The sequence below is a fragment of the Panthera uncia genome, chromosome F2 (genome assembly GCF_023721935.1).
Source record: "Panthera uncia isolate 11264 chromosome F2, Puncia_PCG_1.0, whole genome shotgun sequence".
NCBI lineage: Eukaryota > Metazoa > Chordata > Mammalia > Carnivora > Felidae > Panthera > Panthera uncia.
The window spans coordinates 43,834,381-43,855,047 of record NC_064812.1 but is presented as its reverse complement, the minus strand read 5'-3'; the positions used below and the strand labels follow the sequence as shown (position 1 = coordinate 43,855,047).

Here is a 20,667-nt window from a genome sequence, read left to right as displayed (position 1 = left end):
CTTGCATAGAGATCCATGGGAGATGAAAACAAAATCTTCACTGTAAAGCCTTTTCAAAAGCTGAACAATCACATCCTCCTGATTTCTGATTTTTTGCACACCCTTAAATGTTTATCCTTCCCATGAATAACACATACCCAGCCAGGTTCAATGGACTCTTCCCCATAAGCTTTAATGGACACCATGATATATAAAACTACAAGCCTTTGTTACAGTGCTTTATCTAAAGCTGGCTATTTTCCTCTCAGCGGTCCCTCCTTAGTCCTTTGTAAAACATCCTTGCCTCATAGGAGAAACACACGCCTGCCCGCCTTGCATGCCTTTTCCAAACACACAAAATGCCAGGCAGAAGGAAAATGCTGTTCGCTTCTAAAACTCTTCCTCAATTTAACACTTGCAAATCTTCCCTGGGTCTGTGTGTATTTGTTTTAACAACAGGGCATGGGATGAGACAGATTCCTCAGGCTTTACCTTTCCATAGTATGGTCAATCCACTATAAACACAGAAACAATTCCACTCCGGAGCCTCTGCCCAGCCAGCAAGCTCAATGCATATGATGGACAGGAGCATCCCCTTTAACTCTTGCCATCCCCTTGCGATCTTCAACGTGCCCTTTGCTTCTTCTATGCTTTTAGCCCTTGTCAGATTGGTTTTTTCCCCCCTACTTGCTGCCTCAAAGAGATCTCAAAAACCCATCTGAAAACAAGAGGCAGTGACTGTGATTTCTACCTACTCACCCTTCCTACACCTCTTCCCAACAGCACATGCAACCTGTTTCAAAGTACACCCACATACATGCACATACCCTATACAGACTAAAAATAAATCATCTTTGGTAAACAGCGTCAATCAATAAGAATGTCTACGGCCCCTAAATACTGCACCCAAGAAGCATGGCTTCATCTAGTGAACCCCTCAAAAATCCGTCATTGTCAGAGACAACTTGTAAAAAGACTACAATTCATAATGATTACTCTGTTCTGTCACTAATAGTATACTGCACCCTATTTATGAGGCCAATCTTTTTGTTCATCTTAGTTAGATGTCACTTGTAATGAGGTTCTGTGTAATGGATTTCAGTACAGTTAAGCACCAAGCTCAAACATTCTTATGACAGAAAGCTTTATAGCAGGCGCGAGTGTGATAATCAATTAAGTCCTGCTATAAGGGCCTTTATGGAATCCAGCATCCTGAGTCTGTAGATGTTCATTTCCAAAGAGAGTATTTCTTTAAAGCCACTCAATGCTACGTGTCGTTGATTTTTTTTAATACTATACCTACGTTAGAAAGAAAACATTTTCACAGTGGGAGACCCAACTTTCATCAATATGCATGGTGAATCATTTCTGGAATAGAAAATCCTATGACAAAAATGCAACACACTTTAAGAAAACTGGATGATATCCACGTTTAAAACTGGGTCTTAATATTGGTATACCGCAAAGTCCTAAACCACTGCTCAGAACACTGAACTTCCATATGCCGCGTGATTATGTATCTTTTCTATGTGTAAAAAAGCTTTTTAAGCTGTTCTCTGGCTACAGTAATTGCCACTTTAAATTGATCCACGTCAACAAAACCCAGATCCCTGGAGATTCTCACCTAGAAGTCTGACTGCGGAATGGGCCTAACTGAATGTGTGCGCATCTGAGTCCAGCCTTTTCTCAAGGAACCAGTCTCCTCCTCTTATGCTTTAATCCCTGAACAGGGAGACCGGGATACGTACTTCTATATAGTTACTTAGACCAAAATAACTTTCCCTTTAATAAAAGAAAAAAGAAAGAAAGAAAGAGCAAGCTTAAAGAGCCAAGATCTCTAACCTCCAACCTGTATAATAAAAATAGACAATCAATAACGTGATGAACGCATGTATGTCAGTGAAGGGGAAAAAAAGAATATGCACTGAACATGTACTAAGTTTTCTCCAGGACAAAAACACCGTCTTGCATCACCATTAGGAAACATACTTTTAAAACTGAAAATAGGGGCACTTGGCTGGCTCAGCCAGAAGAGCACGTGACTCTTGATCTCAGGGTTGTGAGTTCGAGCCCCATGCTGGGTTGTAGAGATTACTAAAATAAATAAATAAATAAATAAATAAATAAATAAACAAACAAACTTAAAAACAGAAAAAACCCTAACATATATTCAAGACAATAATAAAGACTACATTGCTGACCAATCGTACACTTCCTCAGGAGAGCCATGTCAGTTAATGCACGTCTTTTAATTAAGAACACAGAGCACTGTTAGGGCGATTTTTTGGAGGCATCTAAACAATCACTTTCCGAACCGGTAAACTGAGTCAACAACCTAATGCCAGGCTCTCCGCGCCCCCACCCCCACCCCAAATACATCAATTGGTTTTTGACAATAAACCGAGATCCTTCACTCGGAAGGCATTAGGGTATTTACGGCATTCCTCTCAGGTATCTATCACTTATTTCGAAGACAGACCGGCCCTATAGTGCAGATTTTTCCTTTGTTCGAGCCTGACTTACCAATGGGGACTATATGAGTCTACTGAAGCCGTCAGCAGTTCATGAGAGCTCTCTACACTGGTGATGGGCCAATGCCAGTTAGAGGTCTTCCACAGGTCTTCTCAACTCTCCCCTCTGCTTCTAACGGGCTGCTGTGATACACTGTGACTTCACACAGTGGGTATTAAGTGAGTTAATTCAAAGGAGCTGAAACCTCATTGATCCTAATTGAAAGCAATACACCCGACCAAATACTTTCCTACCCCATCTGCTCTGGCCTGCCACCAGCTATTCAATACAAGAGAATTAATAGTTTCAGATATTCTAACCGACCCAATAAAGGCACTCATTTAAGCAGGGCTGCATTAACAAAGTGAAAAAACAAGGGCAAAATGGGTTCAAATGGAGCATTTTACTCCTAGTTGGCTTTAACAAAGCTGAATAAGGCTTATTCTGACTTTTTATGTGCAAGACTTGATAAACTGAATGAGAAGGCACTCAATGATCAGCCAACGAGCATTGATGAATGGTCATTAAGACCCCCCTGCTCTTAGGGGAGACCCTTCCACAAAGTGGCACACCAGCTTGAAAGGGCGGACTCGCTAATGTCCAGATTTCTCCGCTTGCTTGTTCCACTTTCAATTTCAGACCACTGGCCACCAAATGAGGCTGACATATTGGAAAATAATGTTTTATGGGCGAGTGGTAAAAAATAAAATGGAGGCATTAGCTCTGCTTTCAAATTCAAATCTGCTAGTTTTGTCAGACCCCAAAGGTTTTGATTTTCCACCCAGCTGGAAGCTATTAGTGTTTTCTAAAGGCATCCCACTGACAGGGCAAACCTACCTAATGTGTGAGCTGTTGGGCTAAGGGAGATGGACCTCTCTTTTGGATGATTTCCTAACTTCTCATCACTTTGACAGTCAATTAAATAGATACAACACCTAATAAAAATGTACATTAATTTGTTTCTGCCACTGAAAGACACGTGAAACTGTATTAAATAAAAGCCATGGTAGATTGTCTTCTGACAAGGTAAAGCCAATTTATACTCTGCAAGAAAGCCAACTGGTTTATGTCTGAGTTAGGCTACAACATAAGATATGGCCAGTGACAAAGAAATGAGTGGGGTGGGAAAAAAAAAAATTAAGTTAAAAAGTTCGCTGAAGTATTCCATAAAGGTAAGAGGTTATCTGTCGCTTTAACTCCTTTTCTATAAACGTCTGTTGTAAACAACCAGGCACATTCACGCTATTTCCCTCAAATATTTCCTTTCGGGGAAATGACTGGCAAGCGTTGGTGCCTCAACGTTCAGCCAGCCCAGAGAAGGGCTTGCAAGAACTTCACTTAAATGACAAAGGAGCAGGGGACATGACCACCATCTTGAGAATTGGAAGGGTGTGCAAACATCATGGGGTCAAGGGTGGTTCGGGTCTAAGAGGGCCTAAGTGCTAGCAGTAAGATGGAATCAAGCAAAAGAAAGCATGCTGGATGGAGGAAGCTTGTCTTCATAGGTGATTATAACAGACATCACAGAGGCAGAAAAGATTCACTGCCTGGATCATTTGCAACTAGATGTCAAAGCACCGTACGACACAGCGTCCCATAGAGAACATGCTGCATGGTCTGTTGAGAAATCCTCATCTACCAGGGCAAGTGGCAGGTGGAGAACTAGAAGTCATGACCCCTTCCCTTCACCTATGACATGTCAAACTCAAGGACTCGGGTCACTTTGAGTTTTGTTATCTCCATCAATGAGAATGAGTTAATAACGTGCCTTAGAACTGTAATCTGAACACTCCAATCATAACGCATTTTTCTATGGTAACGATTTCCTGAACTGCTAAGCCAAACAGTCTCTATGATTTTTCCCCCCCCAATCCTCAATGTCTACAGAATAAAATGTTCCTTATATCATTCCAACAATTTTTCAAGCAACGTATTGGACTCTTAACTCTGGGTGAAGTAGAGTATTCTCTACATAGGAATGAAAAGATGTGTACTAGTAATTTGAGTATGTAGGGCACATGTATGTGTGCTTCTGCAAAAAGAAATCCGTTTAAGATATCACTTGCTAGAAATAAAGCAAGTTTATATTTGCAATTACTAGAAATTGTCTCTGACAGGGCCAACGCCTTTAAAACATCACAGTATATTGTAATTCTTTCCTACCAACAACTTTTGACTTTTGATGCCAAATATTCCAAAACGGTCTGAAAGGCTACAACAGATTTATTAGCATTTGCATTCCTTGGATGCTATATTATTTACATGCAAACCTCAAGCCCAACTAATACCGTTAAATACAAATTACTCCACAGGCACCAGCAAGGGGTTAAATCATTTTAAAATTTTTACAGGAAAACACTTCCTTGGTAATCCACAAGGCTGAACACTAGCTACATTAACTCTGTCTTTTCAAATATGAGCATTTTCATATAAAAGCAATCAATCTTAGGAAGTACACACTTGCGTGCAAACCTGCAAGTAAGTTACCACCTCTACTTTCCTCCTATTTTTTTTTTTTTTTTTAGCTACGCAAAGCACTCGGAGAATCTACAAGACACCCCAACTGCCCATCCCTTATCCGTCTGACAAGGACTGTAACACTATATGGAAAACCTTTGTTTCAATGTCACCACCTCCCCATCCTGACTAATGGCGAGTTAGTTTTGTTAAAACGCAAGGGTTCTGGCTTACGCTCCAGTGCACTTCCCCTCCTCCCAGCACCAGAGACAAAACCCGCCGCTCGGCTCCGTGCAGGCAGCCATCTGGACAGCTTTCCCTCAAAGCCCAGCCCACACCACACTGCAGGCAAAATCGGAGGGCTCGAGAGCTCTGTGGGGCTATTCATGACATACCAATTTCACATTTTCTGCTTGTACGCTTGCAACAATAAATGCTAATGAGGACTATGAATGACAATTTTAAAGACAATAAAAAGGTCTCCAAATCCCTTGCATATGGAGACACTGTTTTCAAAACTTCACCTTCTGTTACAGAGCTGTTAGAGTCGAAAGGAGAAAAAAAGAATAACCTAAGGAAAACAATAAGATGATCAAAGCACAACTGAATCCTTAAGATTTCCAAAGAAAGCAATCTGTGTAAGCCCAGGGAACAACAGATCTCACCACCCCCAGGAGCAGCCCTATGAATTTATGAGGCACCCTTAATCTCCACTACCTTTGCCTTCTGTACACATGCAGCTTAATAAAAGCAGTTCCTGCTAAATGCTTGACTTTTTTTTTTTTTTGGAACCTGGGAATTCTAAGGGCAGCATTTGTCCAAAAATAATTATAATCATCATCATGATTCTTTGGCATAATATTTAACATTCCACGTATCTTTAGATAAATGTAAAAGCAAACTGGTTCTCTTCTGATCACATCTCTTCTTAAAAACAATGCAATGATTCTGGATGGTGAAATTACAAATCATGCTTATTTTCCTTTTTAAATGTTTCTGTTTTCCAAATCTTCTAAAATGAGCACATATTACATCTTGAACCAGAAAAAAAAAAAAAAAGAAAAAACAATAAATATTACTTTCAGTGCAATGGAAGAACTGAACAAAAGACAGGTAAGTGTTTTGACCTAGGAAGGAATTGAACCATTTTACACAACAAAAATAAAACAAAAGATTCATTTTCCTATAAATTGTCTAAAGGGTATCCATTTCATTAACATGGATTAAGACACTTTCAACAAAATCCACCAGGTGGAGCAAATACACAGCAATAAAAAAAAGTTCCAGAATTTTTTTCATCACGTTCTTTTTTCACATGACTTTTTTTTTTTTTTTTACCCCTAACAAACTCTCCACTTCTTATCTCTCCACATTGCAAATTATCAAAATCTATGCACACACACACTAATTTGCCACATTGGTAAACAAATGCAAACGTTCTCAAAAATGATTTTTTGCTACCGTGCATTCCATTACAAATTTTCATTCCAAAACTGCTTGATGTGTTCAAATATTACCCAGCGCAGTATATCTGCTTTTTCACCAAGGTACATTTTTTAATTAGTGTTTTACTCTGACCCTACTGGGTTTCATCATGCATCCCCCTTCCCCACACAAGACCAGGCAGAATAGAATTTAATGCTATATATCCTGAAACCCACGAAACAGGAGCTAAAACCTATGAATCTCAGCTCAATTCCTTTACTCTGTCTGGAACTTTAACTTCTCACTGACTTTTTATAAGATTATTCCTAATTGCATGTACCTAAATCTTATTAAAATTTCGGGATACTGTGACTTTTTTTTATCCATTAGAGCAAAACGTCCTGTTTTCGTTCCTGACACAAGCCCACAGCTACTAAGAGAATATGGATTTTTTTCCCCTTCTTTTTTCTAGAGTTATTCACCTCCTCCCAATTTCTTCTCCCACAGATCTATTTTTTTCCTTGCCATTTCACTCCACACCTTCCAGAGCACACTCAGCGCAAGGCACCAACCCCGCTTTCTTATTTGCATTTTCTCCTGTGATTCCTGACGCCACCTGCAAAGCACAAGTCTTCTCCATTCACTTTTCAGAGTCCTCCAAGTTTTTCTCACATTATACACCCTCTGCTGCCAAGGCTTAATGCTGCAAATGGCACTAATGTTACTTGCATTTAAGAAAGCTCCAGTTGGATAGAACGACCAAAAAGTGACAGAGCTTGAAAGGAGGGGGCGCCCAGGGTCTGTCACGTGCAGGGGGACACGGGTTAGGAATGTGGAGTGTGGCTTAAAATGTATTTATATATTTTCTTTCTTCCTATTTACATTGACGTTGAAAAGAGAAATCCTCTGAAAGAAATGCACCAGGCGGATACATAAATAAACACGCACATGCCCGAGGATACACATAACACTTCCAAGAGAGCTGTCTATGCTGGTGCGTAACAGACCATGGTGATGCCAGCTCCCTCACAAGCCGCACGGGGCTAATCCGATTTAAATGATCATATACTTTTCACTGGAGTGGTATACAAACACATAAAGGATGGACACTATCTCCATAAATACAATATGAAAAGAAAAAAAAAAAGAAGTTTTTAGAATCACTCCTACCCAACTCTTCCCTACAGAGTCCAATTCCTTTCTTCTTTGCAAAGAATGGAATCAATTCCCCGGAGCCACGGTCGTGCGCATGCACGGCCAAGATGTATCATTATGGCACTCACGTGAGTGCATCTTCTAAAGGGTAAATGCCCTTCAGTCTGCATGACAGAATCCGCACGAAGTAGTTGGAAAAACCAAATCACTGCATGTGTAGTCACACTTTCCCCTCCCTTTGCAGGAAACCACCCCCCCCACCACCACCTTTGCTCCCCCACCCACCATGCGGACATTTCATCAGCCCACACTGTGGATAAAGAACCTGCTGGATTTCCTCTTGGTGCGATAACATCTTGTTATACTCTGGGGATCTCCCAAATGCCTCCATCTCCAAGCATTCCTCAGAATATTTATCCTATACGATCCTCAAACTGGCCACACATCGCTGTCCAAATATTATTTCTTGCCACCCCCAGCTTCATCAAAGGGTGTGGCTCTTCCCACAGCAAATGTTCAAGTCCATATTCAAATTCCAAGGACAGGAAAAAAAAAAACCCAACCTTAAAAGTTCTAGCACCTTCGCTTCAAGATGGACAATGCTCATGGACAGATGAAGATTCTAAAACTGCCTCATCAAAACAACCTCTGAACTACGAGTTCCACGCTGAGCTACGAGTGAGTCTGACCTAAAAAGGCAACACACGTAGGACAGCATATACCAGGAATCAGGAAAATAGGGACACGCTAACTAAGCCCAGTGCTCCACTGGTTAATAGCTGTCGCCGTTGACAGAGATCATGCTTCAGAGCAAGGCCGGAGGATGAAATGAAAGAGCCCAATTTTTAAATCTGTTAAAAAAAAAAAAAATGAAGTGTATCTGTGGGTATAGCCCAGAAGGAGAGAGCAGGGACACAGCACTGGCAGGAACCTCAAATTCCTGACCAAACCCTCTTGCACACAATGCCTCCAGAAAGAAAGGAACCCAGGGCGGGAGCCAGCCTGACGCTGGCGGACAGACAGGGCTGGCCTTGCAGGATGTCAGAGCGCCAGGCGGCTGCGAGAGATACTGGGTTTTCACACACTCTCAGGCTGACTGTTTTGCTCTTCAGGTAATTAAACAAGGAAGCAGGGCTCGGGGTATGAGCCTGACCCTGAAGCTGTGGCTCCACGGTTCTGCATATCAACTTCCGCAAGAACTGCCCCGGGCATCAACACAACATTCGCCTCTCACTCTCTCTCGTTTCCTTCTCCACCTCTTCCTAAAGCTGACCCAGAAACAAATCCTCCCTACAAAAACATCCACAGAAAGGTCTGAGTCTATTTGTAATAAAAACCTCTGTGCTGTGGCTGTTCCCGGGCACTACCCCCCAAATTTTCAAAAGCAAAACAATTAACCAAAGGCAAGAACCTCATAAAAATTCATATACGGCACATCTATGCCAAACCCTGGTGTCTTAATGAAGATGGGTTATTCAAAGAAAATAGGACCCAAATAATAAGCCTGTTTTCCTTAGCATGTGTTGATTAAAGTGTAGATCTTCAAATTCTAAAAAGCTCCCCAAGAAATGATTTTGACAGTCCAGTTCACAAATTAAACAATTAACATTGTTATTTTCCAGTTTTGATAATGGACATTGTGGCAAAGTAAATACCACTTATGATGTGGGTTATTATGCTTCTTCAAAAATCTCACTGAAACAAAACTCTATTGGTGTACAAAGAAAGTCACCATGAAAACTCAGGAACATAAAAATTATCCCTTAAACGAAAGTGGTACATTTATACACACACACACACACACACACACACACAAACACATTAAGCAATGATTAGAATCATATAAATAATATATTCTTCCTTCATCTCAAAATCCATAGAGTAAAATATTGGCTGAAAGAGACAGAGACCAAAGGAGAGAGGAATACAAAAGCGTGCCTGCTTGTCTGTGTTCAACACAAAGAACATTAAATGAAAACAACTGGCATGCTGCCAAATTCCTATAGAGGCAAAGAGATTCAAATAAATTGATTTCACGCATCACACTGACCTGGGATCAGTGTGCAGGCTGCAATAAGCTCAAAGCTCCATGTGGGGTAAAGCCCATTAATGCTATCAGACCCCTCGAACACGACCAAGAGAAACTAAAAATAAATGCAGACGCTCTCAAAGACCAGCAATTTTGCCTGAGAAAATCACTTTCCTCTTTTCCTAATAAAAATAACGGGATCTAAAGGTGTGCAGCACCATTTAAATTAACTTAAGAAAATCACCCTTTTTAAAAATACAAATGTAGCTCCTGAAACCCATATAATGCCTATAAATTGGAACTACATAAACATGCCGCCCATGATATGAACACAGATACCACTCTGCAACAGAAGTTTCTTCTGTCATAATTGTCTCCCATGCTACTCCCCCTTGCATCGTTAGACGGCCAGGAAATCGTTTTTATTTTTAATAGGACAAACACTGGACCCTTCTTAGTATTAGTATTTTCCTTCCGTGGCTTCTAAGGGCAACCACTCCCTAGCTGTCCTAAATCCGCCCACTCCTCACAAAGGCAAACATTACAGGAGTCTAGCTTCACATAGCATTCTAGAGGACCAAGCCTTATGCTTATTTTGGGCATGCTTCAAAACATGGGGGAAACAGCAGTAGTTTGCCTTTACCAGCTTCTACCTAAACTGGTGGCTGTCCGCTCAGCTCAGCGTCATTCCCGTCCCCCCTACCGCCCCCCCCCCCCCCCCCCCCCCCCCCCCCCCAACCAAACTCACTACCCAGACCAGACTCTCTGGCGCCACCTCAGGCCGTTCTCACTTAGAGCCCCGACTGTTCAACTTCACATAGTTCTTTTCTTTTCCTGTCTCCAAATTACAACCCCAGGAACCCAATGGATTCCAGGCGTTTAAAAATTTAAAGCATGTAATTTCTGTTCTTCTCTACTTCTTGAGTCAACTTGAGTCTGAACCCAGTGTTTCTACACACCCATTACCTTTACAAAAAGGAAGAAATGACTAGGAGTAAAATTTTCAATGCCACATGATAAAGAAAGAAAACCCAACGGATATCCCAACAGCTATAAAATCGGCCAACACAATATTGTATATATAAACATTGTGTGCGGGTGTGTGTGTGTGCGCGTGCATGTGTACACACATCATATTTTTAAGGATGTTTGCACACGCACACATATAGGAAAGAAAGAACTCAGCATGGTGTTTGCTACCTGATGCTATCCATCCAGGATTTGCATAGTATAACAAACAACGTACATTAAGTCATTTTTAAATGTGTGTCTTTGTCGTGCACTTTTGCTTTCAATATGGATCTTCCATGCTGCAATGGTTCACTGCCAGCAGGCCGCAAACAGAGCCCGCATGCCCAGAGGAGAGTAAGAGCGTAAAGCGATGGGGGTGGGTAAAGACCAAGACGCTATGGATCTGCCACATATGCTCAAGGGTTTAAATCCAATAGCCTTTTCCATTGGTAATCTGGATCTCAGATTATTTTGTCATATTATTAAGAGCCCCCATAGAGATATATAAGGCAAAAAGCAGAGCTATATTCTCTTTTAAAACAAGTGCTTTCTGCTGATAGCAGATGAAAAGAAACACATTCTTAAGCAGTGGTTGTTGCTGTTGCTGCTGCTGCTGTTGTTGCTGTTGTTACTATTATTATTATTATTATTATTATTATTATTATCAGTTTCCTTTAAGATATTGACATCTTTCTAGTTTTGGACTTGAGAAGTCTAGTCAACCAAGATGCGAGTTCTCAAAAAATTAACTTTTAGTAACAATAGTACATGAGGTAAGAAGGTAGAAACAGAGGTGAGAGATGTCTCAACTACTTAATAAAGCTGAATTCCTTGCCTTCTCTCTCACTATTGGAAGACATCATCATGAGATGAAGAAGGGGGAACGAAAGTAGAAAACTACTAGTTTTAGTAGAAACGAAATCACAATTTAGGCTACCTCAAAGGATTCTGCAATTATACGGAAAATTATTTCATTTTCTGTGGTCTTTCAAAAACACAAACAGCCTCATTTGCCAACGCCTTCTTGGAAACTTACAGAACAAGCCAATAAGTATTTGTAGCAATTGCAAGAGTAGATACTGTGGGGTGGGCACCAGCAGCGATGTTTCCAGAACCATGGCCACAGATGGTAAATATTTTGCTACCCCTCTTTCCATGTAGTCAGGCAGGCAGTCAAAGACTTTCAAAACTCCCTTCCCAATGACTAGAGTGCCAACCAGTATTACACGACATTTGTGTTAACTCTCAACTTTTTCCTGGCACGGCTCATCCTTATTCATCTGTGCTTCTGCACAAGTCCACTAAACCTAAAACTGAGCTGGCTACAGGAGGCATCAACTCTCTGGAACCCATAATTCAGGGTCCTCCTTCATTTTGAAATGTTGCAGGCTTTAAGAGGTCTCTTGCCAAATGGTAACATACGCGGTTTATATTTGCCGTTTTCCTAAAGTTAGATTTTTTTGTTTTGTTTTTTTTTTAATGTGCCTACGAAGATGAATTCTGCTTAGGAAGTAACATTCACCTAAAAGTTAAAAAAAAAAAAATCCAGATCAATTAGAAGAAATAATAAATTGAAAGCACTTTTTTCCCTCTTTAGTCAACAAACTGTTTTAGAAAAACACCATCTCAAGTTACAATAAACACAGAAATCATGGCATAGCTTTTACTCTTTAACTCCAAGTATTGCTCAGCTTATAACAGATGTATTATGAAACATGGCAAGAGGCACTGCAACAAGGAGAGGGTGGGAAAAAAATTTGGTACTTGATCATTTGAGATCTTCAGACCCAAAGCTATCAAACAAAGGTTCCCACAGCCAGGCTGATTGATCCCCGCCCAATCCCATACCCAAAGACGTGAAAAACAATTTTTTTTAAAATATATAACACAAATTCTTTATTAACAGGCACCAGAGGAAAGAAGAAGAAAAAACAAACCTTCACAATTATAATTTATAGGGAAAATATAAGAGTGATTTTTTTTTTTTTTTTTTTTTTTTTTTTTTGGTAAGTAAATGGCAAAATCAAAATATTTGTCTGTTCCTTACCTTGACAATATTCAAAGTTCCCTTTTTTCCGGCAGTCACCTATTACTAAACTCAGTGCTCTCCAAGTGTTTCTTTTGACAGATATCATTCTCCACCAATCGCTCTGCTAATTTCCTCTCTCCTTTTCGGACTGGGACAGATATTATGTTCACCAGCCCAGAGATCAATCTTTTCTATTGACGACAACAAAGGGGAAAAAAAACGCATATATCACAACCAGTCTGAAGTATCACACCCGTCCACTTAAACGATAATACTACACACCAGTTTTGTTTTGTTCGTATTAAGAAACAGATACAAGCTCTTCTAAATTTTAGAAGTGTCCAAAAACAAGTTCCATTTTCTCAGTTCCTGTAATGACATGCTCTAAGAGACTCTTAAAACTCCAGTCATCTGACTCAAAGCTGGATGCCTTCTCAACCTGGCAACTCCTCTTCCTTTGACTGGTTTAAAACATATGTACATCAATACCTTAAAACAATGTGTTAGATTTTTACCTTGTTCAATAAAATATTAAATAATTTGTCATTGATCATGGTTTCTTTAGAAAATGTTTTGAAACATTACGTGTTTATTTTATTTTATAGAATAGTACATGCAAATGAAATTCTATTTCAAAACAAAGTGGTGTCCACGTTGTTTCACTGCTCTGAAATTTAAACACTGCTATTATTTGCTCAAATAGTTTTAAACAACTGATAATAATCACAAGTAACCTGTGTAGTTTTAAAATATTAGTAACAACAATTATTGGTGAACCACTTTACCAAATCAACCGACTTCTACTACTTTTTTTTCTCTAAAGTAATCAAAATTCTCTCATTTTTCCAGCTAGATTTGGCAGCTTTAGAATTCATTCATTCATCCATTCTCAAATACTTATTGACTGCCTATTACTCGCCCATTCTTACTACAGCCACTATGTGTAGAAAAAAGTATCGCTCTTTAATTCTTATAATTTATGAACTATATAACTCAAGCACAATCATATGCACAAAAGGGAGGAACTCAGTAAATGCAAAGGAATAAAGATTTATAAAAGCAGTCTCAAAAAGTATTACTAAGGCCATTGCTATTATTTTTTTAAGAAACAAAAGTACTCCCTAGTAATTAAAACTGGTGAATATAATCTGATGTATATAAACAAGCAGATTTCATTAAAAACAATCAATACCCTTGATAGGTGACATTATGACTCTATCATGCAATCAGTTGTTTTTTATTCCTTATGGTAAAAATTAAATAACATTCAGGAAAATTACAGTATTAGGTATTTCTTCGTTGAAAATTGCCTGGAGACTCAGCAAAGATCAGTAAAAACACCCAGCCGATACTTGGGAACATTTAGCTTACCCAACCTAACAAATCATAAAGCAAAATTTTCAATAACAAAATGACTGGAATACATAGATACATGTACGCATATGTAAACGGTCCCATTCCGGGGGTGGAATGGGGTGCAAGGAGGGGAGACTGGAAGTAAACACATCTAGATGTTAAATAAATGTTCCTAGAAGATGGAGATATGGGTAAGTTTCTACCCAATCCTATTTCCAATGTTTCCATACTAAGGTAAGAATATTTTATAAATAGAGATTAAACAAACATTATGGGGGAAGAGAAGAAAATGGCCACTTTTCTTAGATTCAATCATGATGTTGATATTTTATAACATTTTGTGCTTCAGCAAACACTGACTAAAGTCATCAGAGGAACTGATAAGAGTGGATTGTACCTGTGTGGGCCATAGTTCATAATCTCCACTGGACAAATGAAAGAGGCAAAGCACCTATAAACCCTCTGGAGTCTGAGTCTATTTCTTCCTTCTTGTGACTGCTAAATAGTGATGTCTACGTTTATTAACAAAAATGGTGTTGTAGATCTCAGTGTTGAGGCACATAAGATTACTGTGTGGACACACTTTCTTTAAAAGATCATTTCTGAGTCACAAATGATTCCCCTTCCCCTAGGTAGAATATACTGTGTCACTTTTTAGCTTGTGTCTATTTTAGTCAGAGTATTCTAAAGTGAATGGAGGAAAGTTGGCAGGAAGATAGTGTTACAAAATACTTTAAATGTGCAGCATGTTTATAAATTCTCAAATGTTAACATGGCATAGAAATACACATTCAAATAATATACAGCGTATACCTAAAGTTACCCATGAGGATTTTCCCCACTAAACTAGTTTCCATATGAAACACTGTATCCAAATCAACAGAATAATTTTTTTTAAAAAGCTAATGTTTAAATTTTTAAAAATAATGACTTTGGAATATTATGTTCGTGCTTTATGCATCCAACACATTAAATGGTCTTCCAAAATGAAATAATAATATAAGTAATGGCACTGAACATGATGAAATATACATCCAGATATCTGTGATACATATGCCACACTAAAGACTGTATCACCTGCGAATCAGAGGAAAATTTCTTTATCTTTAACCGTTGCTTTGTTCAGATCCTCAGCTTTCAAATTTGTTATACATCATTATGAGGGGAACATACACTGAGAAAAGTTTAAAAGCTAAGCTCCACCAAGAGTAGAATGCCTCAAACAATTTGTAGTTCTACAAGAGTGTTATTAAAAAGGCTCAACATGTTGTATTACCATGGAAATTGTGGAAAACATACATTCCCAAACAAATATTACTTTTTCTCAATGGTATGAAGTAATGAAAACCACATGTGTAAATCTACGATCCGTGCAGTAGTTCAAGCTGGAGCTAATAGAAAATACAGAAAGTGAACTCTGCTATATAAAGGATTCTTGTTACAGAAATATAATGCGAAAACCAGATGCAGACAGAAAACCTTAATCACAGATGGGAATGTAATCACTGGCATACAGAATACTTTTTTGATCAATCTTAACCATATGCGCAATGTATTTATTTTCTAAGGAATGCAATAACTTGAGAGAACCTTCTATTTGAATTCAGTTAACCTCATATTTATAATGCTTTTATCTTACTCCCCCATCCCTTCGGAGTGTACACCGAGCCAAGGTTTTAAAAGGAAGAGTTGCTAGCTTTGGCAAATCATTCTTGTATCAGTTTATCTTTCAAAAATTTAATAGGATGTAAAGACTACAACACATCAGAATCAACCTCAAAAGAGACCAAGTGCAGTTCTCCATTACGGTGCTTCTCAGTCACTGCCAGGAATCCCTTCACTGCCTAAATACATTTCTCTAGAGAATTGTATCAACGTTTGGGGTAATTTTTCCTTTAGTAAATAATATGTGTATAGTTATTCCACAAATGAACCTTTTTAAACACACTTCTCTATCAACCTGGCTTGAGTCAGACCTTAACTTTTCTCTTTCCTTTCATAAAAAGATTTTATAATAATAAAGACCGTCCGTTCGCATTAATAAAAACACCATTAGTTTTGTATTCCAAGGGGAATTATCACAAAAGGAACCTGTTCTATCATATCTGACTTAATTATCACCTTAATAAGTACAGTCCCTGACACTGGATGGGAGCTTACCTTTGTCAAAGCCTCCATGATCTCATTTGCAGGACAAATCCTCCTATAACCCCCTAATCTGAAGTGGTCAACCAAGCACCGTGCATGCTGCACTTCAGGACGACGCTCAGTGTCCAACAGGAAGTGATTGGGACATTATGTTATTTGAGTGTCGTTCATCACAGCACCAGCTTTCCTTAAGCTTCCATGACAAACTCATGCAGATTCTCCTCCTCTGTCCTAACTACTCATCCCCTGAGACACATGTAGAAAAACATAGTCCTTAGTCTTGTGCCATTCTGCTACTCAAGACCCTCCATAATTTGGCACTAACCCTACACCTTTCAGCCCCTGTTCCGACCATGCCCTGTAAGGGTGGAGCTCTTTGTGGGGTAACCCCCCCCCCATATAATCCATTGTCTCATCTTTATGGCTTTGTCCATCGACCTCAGGCCTCATTCCAGAGATTGTTGCATATGCCCGGCTCCTTCAAAGACTAAGGTTTCATTCAAGTACAACCTTCTCAGAGATGATTTTCCAACCACCCAAAATAAAGTCTCAACAATACCACCAGCACCCTCATTATCCTCTCCGACCCTGATTTTTAGTTGCCATCATTGCATTTAACACTATGTGGAATAATTTTATTAACATCTTTATTACTTGTCTCCCTCCCCCATTCCAAACTATAAGCTCTCGGAAAGCGGTGGTCTTGTGTGTTTTGCTCATTGCTCTTTCTCCCATACTTAAAACTGTACTTGGCACATAGCAGTAGCCCAAATAAAAAGAATGAAACAAATGAAATCCCCCTAGTGAAATGCTATAAAGCCCAATTCAATTCCTGTGGCCTTCATCAACCTTTCCCTGACCACTCCTGGACCTATGATCACCTTCTCTCCTTTAACCGTAAGGGCATTTATGATCCATATTGGCTGGGCAACCTTTGCCTGCCATCGTTCACCTGAGCCCATTCCCACCAGTACTGCACGTACATAGGCCTAGATGGGAATCACCCAGGGCATCCTGGGCTGTGAGGCCACACACTGAGAGCAGTAGGACACCATGATTAAGAACTTCAGCCTAAGTCCATACAAGCTCTAGGAGTAAATGCACTCTAGCAGTTTTTACACACAGACTTAGCTCCCAACTGTGTTTCCCAACTGAGTTTCCTGCTACTAGAAAGAGATCTCACCTTATTCTCTCTCTTTATGCCTTCAAACCCACCCTGATGGACTTTACTCATTCTATCGCAAGGGCCATGAGGGAAGGGGGCTGTATTTACTCCAGTCTTCATACCCAGCGCCTAGCACAGTGCCTGGCTCACAGAAAGTGTTCACTCAGCATCGGCTGAGTGAGCAAAGGAATAAATGATGATCAAATACTATCTCGTCTATCTTCAAGCCCTTTTTCTTATATTGTGATAAAGGATTATTTTTAAATCCTTCAAATATTATTTTACAACATATATTAACCAGAAGGCAGGAGACTAAGTTATGATTTATTTTTTATTTTTTTTTATTTTTTTTTAACTTTTACTTACTTTGAGAGACAGATGCAGAGTATGAGAGGGGGAGTGGCAGAGAGGGAGATACAGAATCCAAAGCAGGCTCTAGGCTCCAAGCTGTCAGCACAGAGCCTGACTCGGGGCTCGAACTCACAAACTGCGACATCGTGACCTGAGCTGAAGTTGGCCGCTTAACCGGCTGAGCCACCCAGGCACCCCAGCTATGATTATTTTTAGTCAAATCGACAATGTAGGATGACCCACAAGTTAACGAGCAAGGCAATTTTAAATACCAGGAAGCTCTCAAATATCTCCTGTGTTACAGATCTAATTTCATTTTCAATAAAACAAAATATCCTAAAATGACTGTGGCCTACACACGCTGACCACTTTGAAGCCCATTGCATGCGTGCTCTGGTGGCCTGGACTCCCAGCTTTTACACTTATCCGCTATTTGACCTTGAACGTGTCACTTAACCTCTCCAAGCTTCAGATGTAAATCTCTAAAGTGGGATAGTAATATCTAACTTACCAGGATGATACGAAGGTGAGAGAGAATACTAGAAAGTGCCTATCTTGGCCTCCCTAGTGCAAGCACTGTTTTATCTCATGTGCTCAGATCCCATCATTTGATAGTAGAAAGCTGGTGTTACCTATTTTAATACGATGGTTTCAAGCATTAAAATAAAAGCATTAGGTCACTACTCAAAAATGATCTAGTTCGACCATAAGTTTTCCTTTCTGAAAGTCACTACTGTACGAATAGTGATAAAAATATTTATGATCAGTCAACAGTTCCAAAAAATGTGGAATTAAACCGCAGGTCCTAAAACATTTTACAGTGAAAAATAAAAAATAACCACAAACTAATATTTTTGATTAAAAATTTTTTTTTTTTACCCATCTAATTTCATCTGTGGAAGATCATCTCTGGGGGATAAAAGGAGAGAGAACCAATTACTTCCAAAGACTGGTTTCTCCAAATAAAGGCATCTGTTCCATGCTGGCAACTTTCATGTGAAAGAAAAACAGAACTCTGAAAAGTATCTGCACTCAGGGTAGATGGTCACACACATCGAAAAGGAGATCTACAAGAGTCAGGCTGCAAAAGTGATCTGCTTCCTGCTGTTCCTCATCAGCTAACATCTCCCTCCCCTCCTTCTCTCTCTTTCCTGCCTCCCCACGCCCCACCTCAGAAACTCACAAAACAGTGGTATTTGTTACACTCTAAACAGTAACTTTTCTAAGAGCAGTCCTAAATCTTGATAATTTTCCATTTGAACTTTAGTATCTTTCCCACCTGCAGTCTGGGTGGCTGGCCCTGTTCATGGGGAAAACTCCTAGGTGGTAGGATTTGAAGACTTGAGGAGAGTGACAGTGAGTCCTAGAACAGAGCAGTGCGGAAATCAGAAAACCTAGGTTCCGACGTTGCCCCAGCACACATGCGGGGTGACCTGGGGCACGGGTAAAAGCCTCTAGGAGTGATTTAGGAAATGAGTTCATTCCCAGGTGAGGACTCAGTAAGATGGTATGTGAACCTCATTCTGTGAAGACCTCCAGTCCCCTCCCACCACCATGCAAGCATATCTGCCTGAAATTGCTTGGCCACCTGCGTGAAGGAACAGAAGGCTGCTCTTCTGAAATGATGTCTTCAAGTGAAAACGTTACCTGGAAGGAAAAAGTGGTATTTTCACTCGCTTCCGCATTCTGAGTCCCAGAATCTTGGGGGGAGATGGACCTGTTATCCTATCCAGTACCCTCCCTAGTTGTAAGTCTAGTTCATCGAGCAGCAGAGCAGTTGGGATCCCGTACAACGTCAGAAAAGATAAGATGGGGGGGGGGGGGGAGGAAGCCAGGGTAGGTTACTCAGGGGGAAAGTCCTCAGCCCGTGAATCTGCCCAGAAAACAGCAGCCCTGGGCAGCCAAAGGAGAGAAAGCGATAATGTGGGGGGCATCTGGGAGCAGAGAAGCTGGGAGCCACTAACATGGTTTTTAGCCCTGTTGTGTCCCTGACCAAAGGGACAGTTTCAGCTCACAAATGCATCCCTACACACAGCATTTTCCTTACAATTCAGGGAGTTCACCCTTTACAGAAAGCACACTTGTGAACTTCAGGGTAAAAATAAATAAATAAATAAATAAATAAATAAATAAATAAATAAATAAAACAAAATAAAATAAAATGGGTTAAGATGTGCACATATGAATATGCAAGTGCAGTTTGACTAGAGCTGATGGGGTTGTATTGTTTTTTTGGTTGCAGAAACTTACAAGCCAAAATACAGCAGCAATAAATTGTACATTCTATAATAAGAGAACACAATGAAAGGGGACCGAGATAGAAACTGGGAGAGAAACAACATGCGGTTGAAATCAAAGATTTCTAGGTCTTAGCAATGAACTATTTCAGGACGGTACCAAGTACGTAACTTGAGTTCAAGAAAGAAGTTTTCAAAAAAAATTTACTTAACAAAGCATCAAATAGTACCCCAATTGTCCCAGACTTACAAACAACCAGCAGACAAGTCTGAATCAGACGGATAGTAGCAAAGAGTTGGATGTGACAAACCCAGTGTTTGAGGAAGAGATATCATGAAGTCTTCAGAAAGTGGTTTCATTTGAGACTTAGGAGATGACAAAGTGTGTTCCCTGGAAAATGGGTCTTAATGAAGGCTGAAGTGAGAAAGGTCTAGCAAATCAGAGTGTTGTATGCCTTGAACATCTCTATATCCCCAGACATCAAATAGGGCTAGATGTTCTTTTAAGGATTTGCTGAAGCAAGGTGACTGAGAAGGGTCATGTGGAGAGAAGAGAAGGTCCTACAGGGGGTTTCGAGAATCGTGATGGGCAGTTCCAAAGAGGCCAAGTCATGTTCTAAGAATAAGCAAGTCTTTATTAACAGTTATGCTCCATACATAACACCTCATGTAATTCTCATGACAACCTTATGAGGTCATGCCATGATTATCCAGATGAGAATGATTTCCAGATGAACAGGGGGGAGTAGAAGGAGATTCACCAAGTAGGACAGCACTTGGAAGCTGGGCCGCTTCCCCTCCACACTCCACTGCC

The 20,667-nt window shown here is 39.9% G+C and overlaps 1 protein-coding gene across 3 annotated transcripts in view; it reads right to left on the bottom strand.

The window, feature by feature from the left end:
- Positions 1 to 20,667, bottom strand: part of RUNX1T1 (RUNX1 partner transcriptional co-repressor 1) — a 139,263-nt gene that overhangs the window by 99,803 nt on the left and 18,793 nt on the right. Inside the window, exon 2 of one of the 3 annotated variants that reach the window (XM_049633163.1) lies at positions 12,615 to 12,787. The exons of 1 other annotated variant lie outside the window; for it this stretch is intronic. In XM_049633163.1, the coding sequence (XP_049489120.1) occupies positions 12,615 to 12,702 (88 nt within the window). In that variant the 5' untranslated portion in view covers positions 12,703 to 12,787. Of the gene's footprint in view, positions 1 to 12,614; positions 19,437 to 20,667 lie in introns of those variants that run through there. One more of the 3 variants, XM_049633166.1, reaches the window with a different exon arrangement.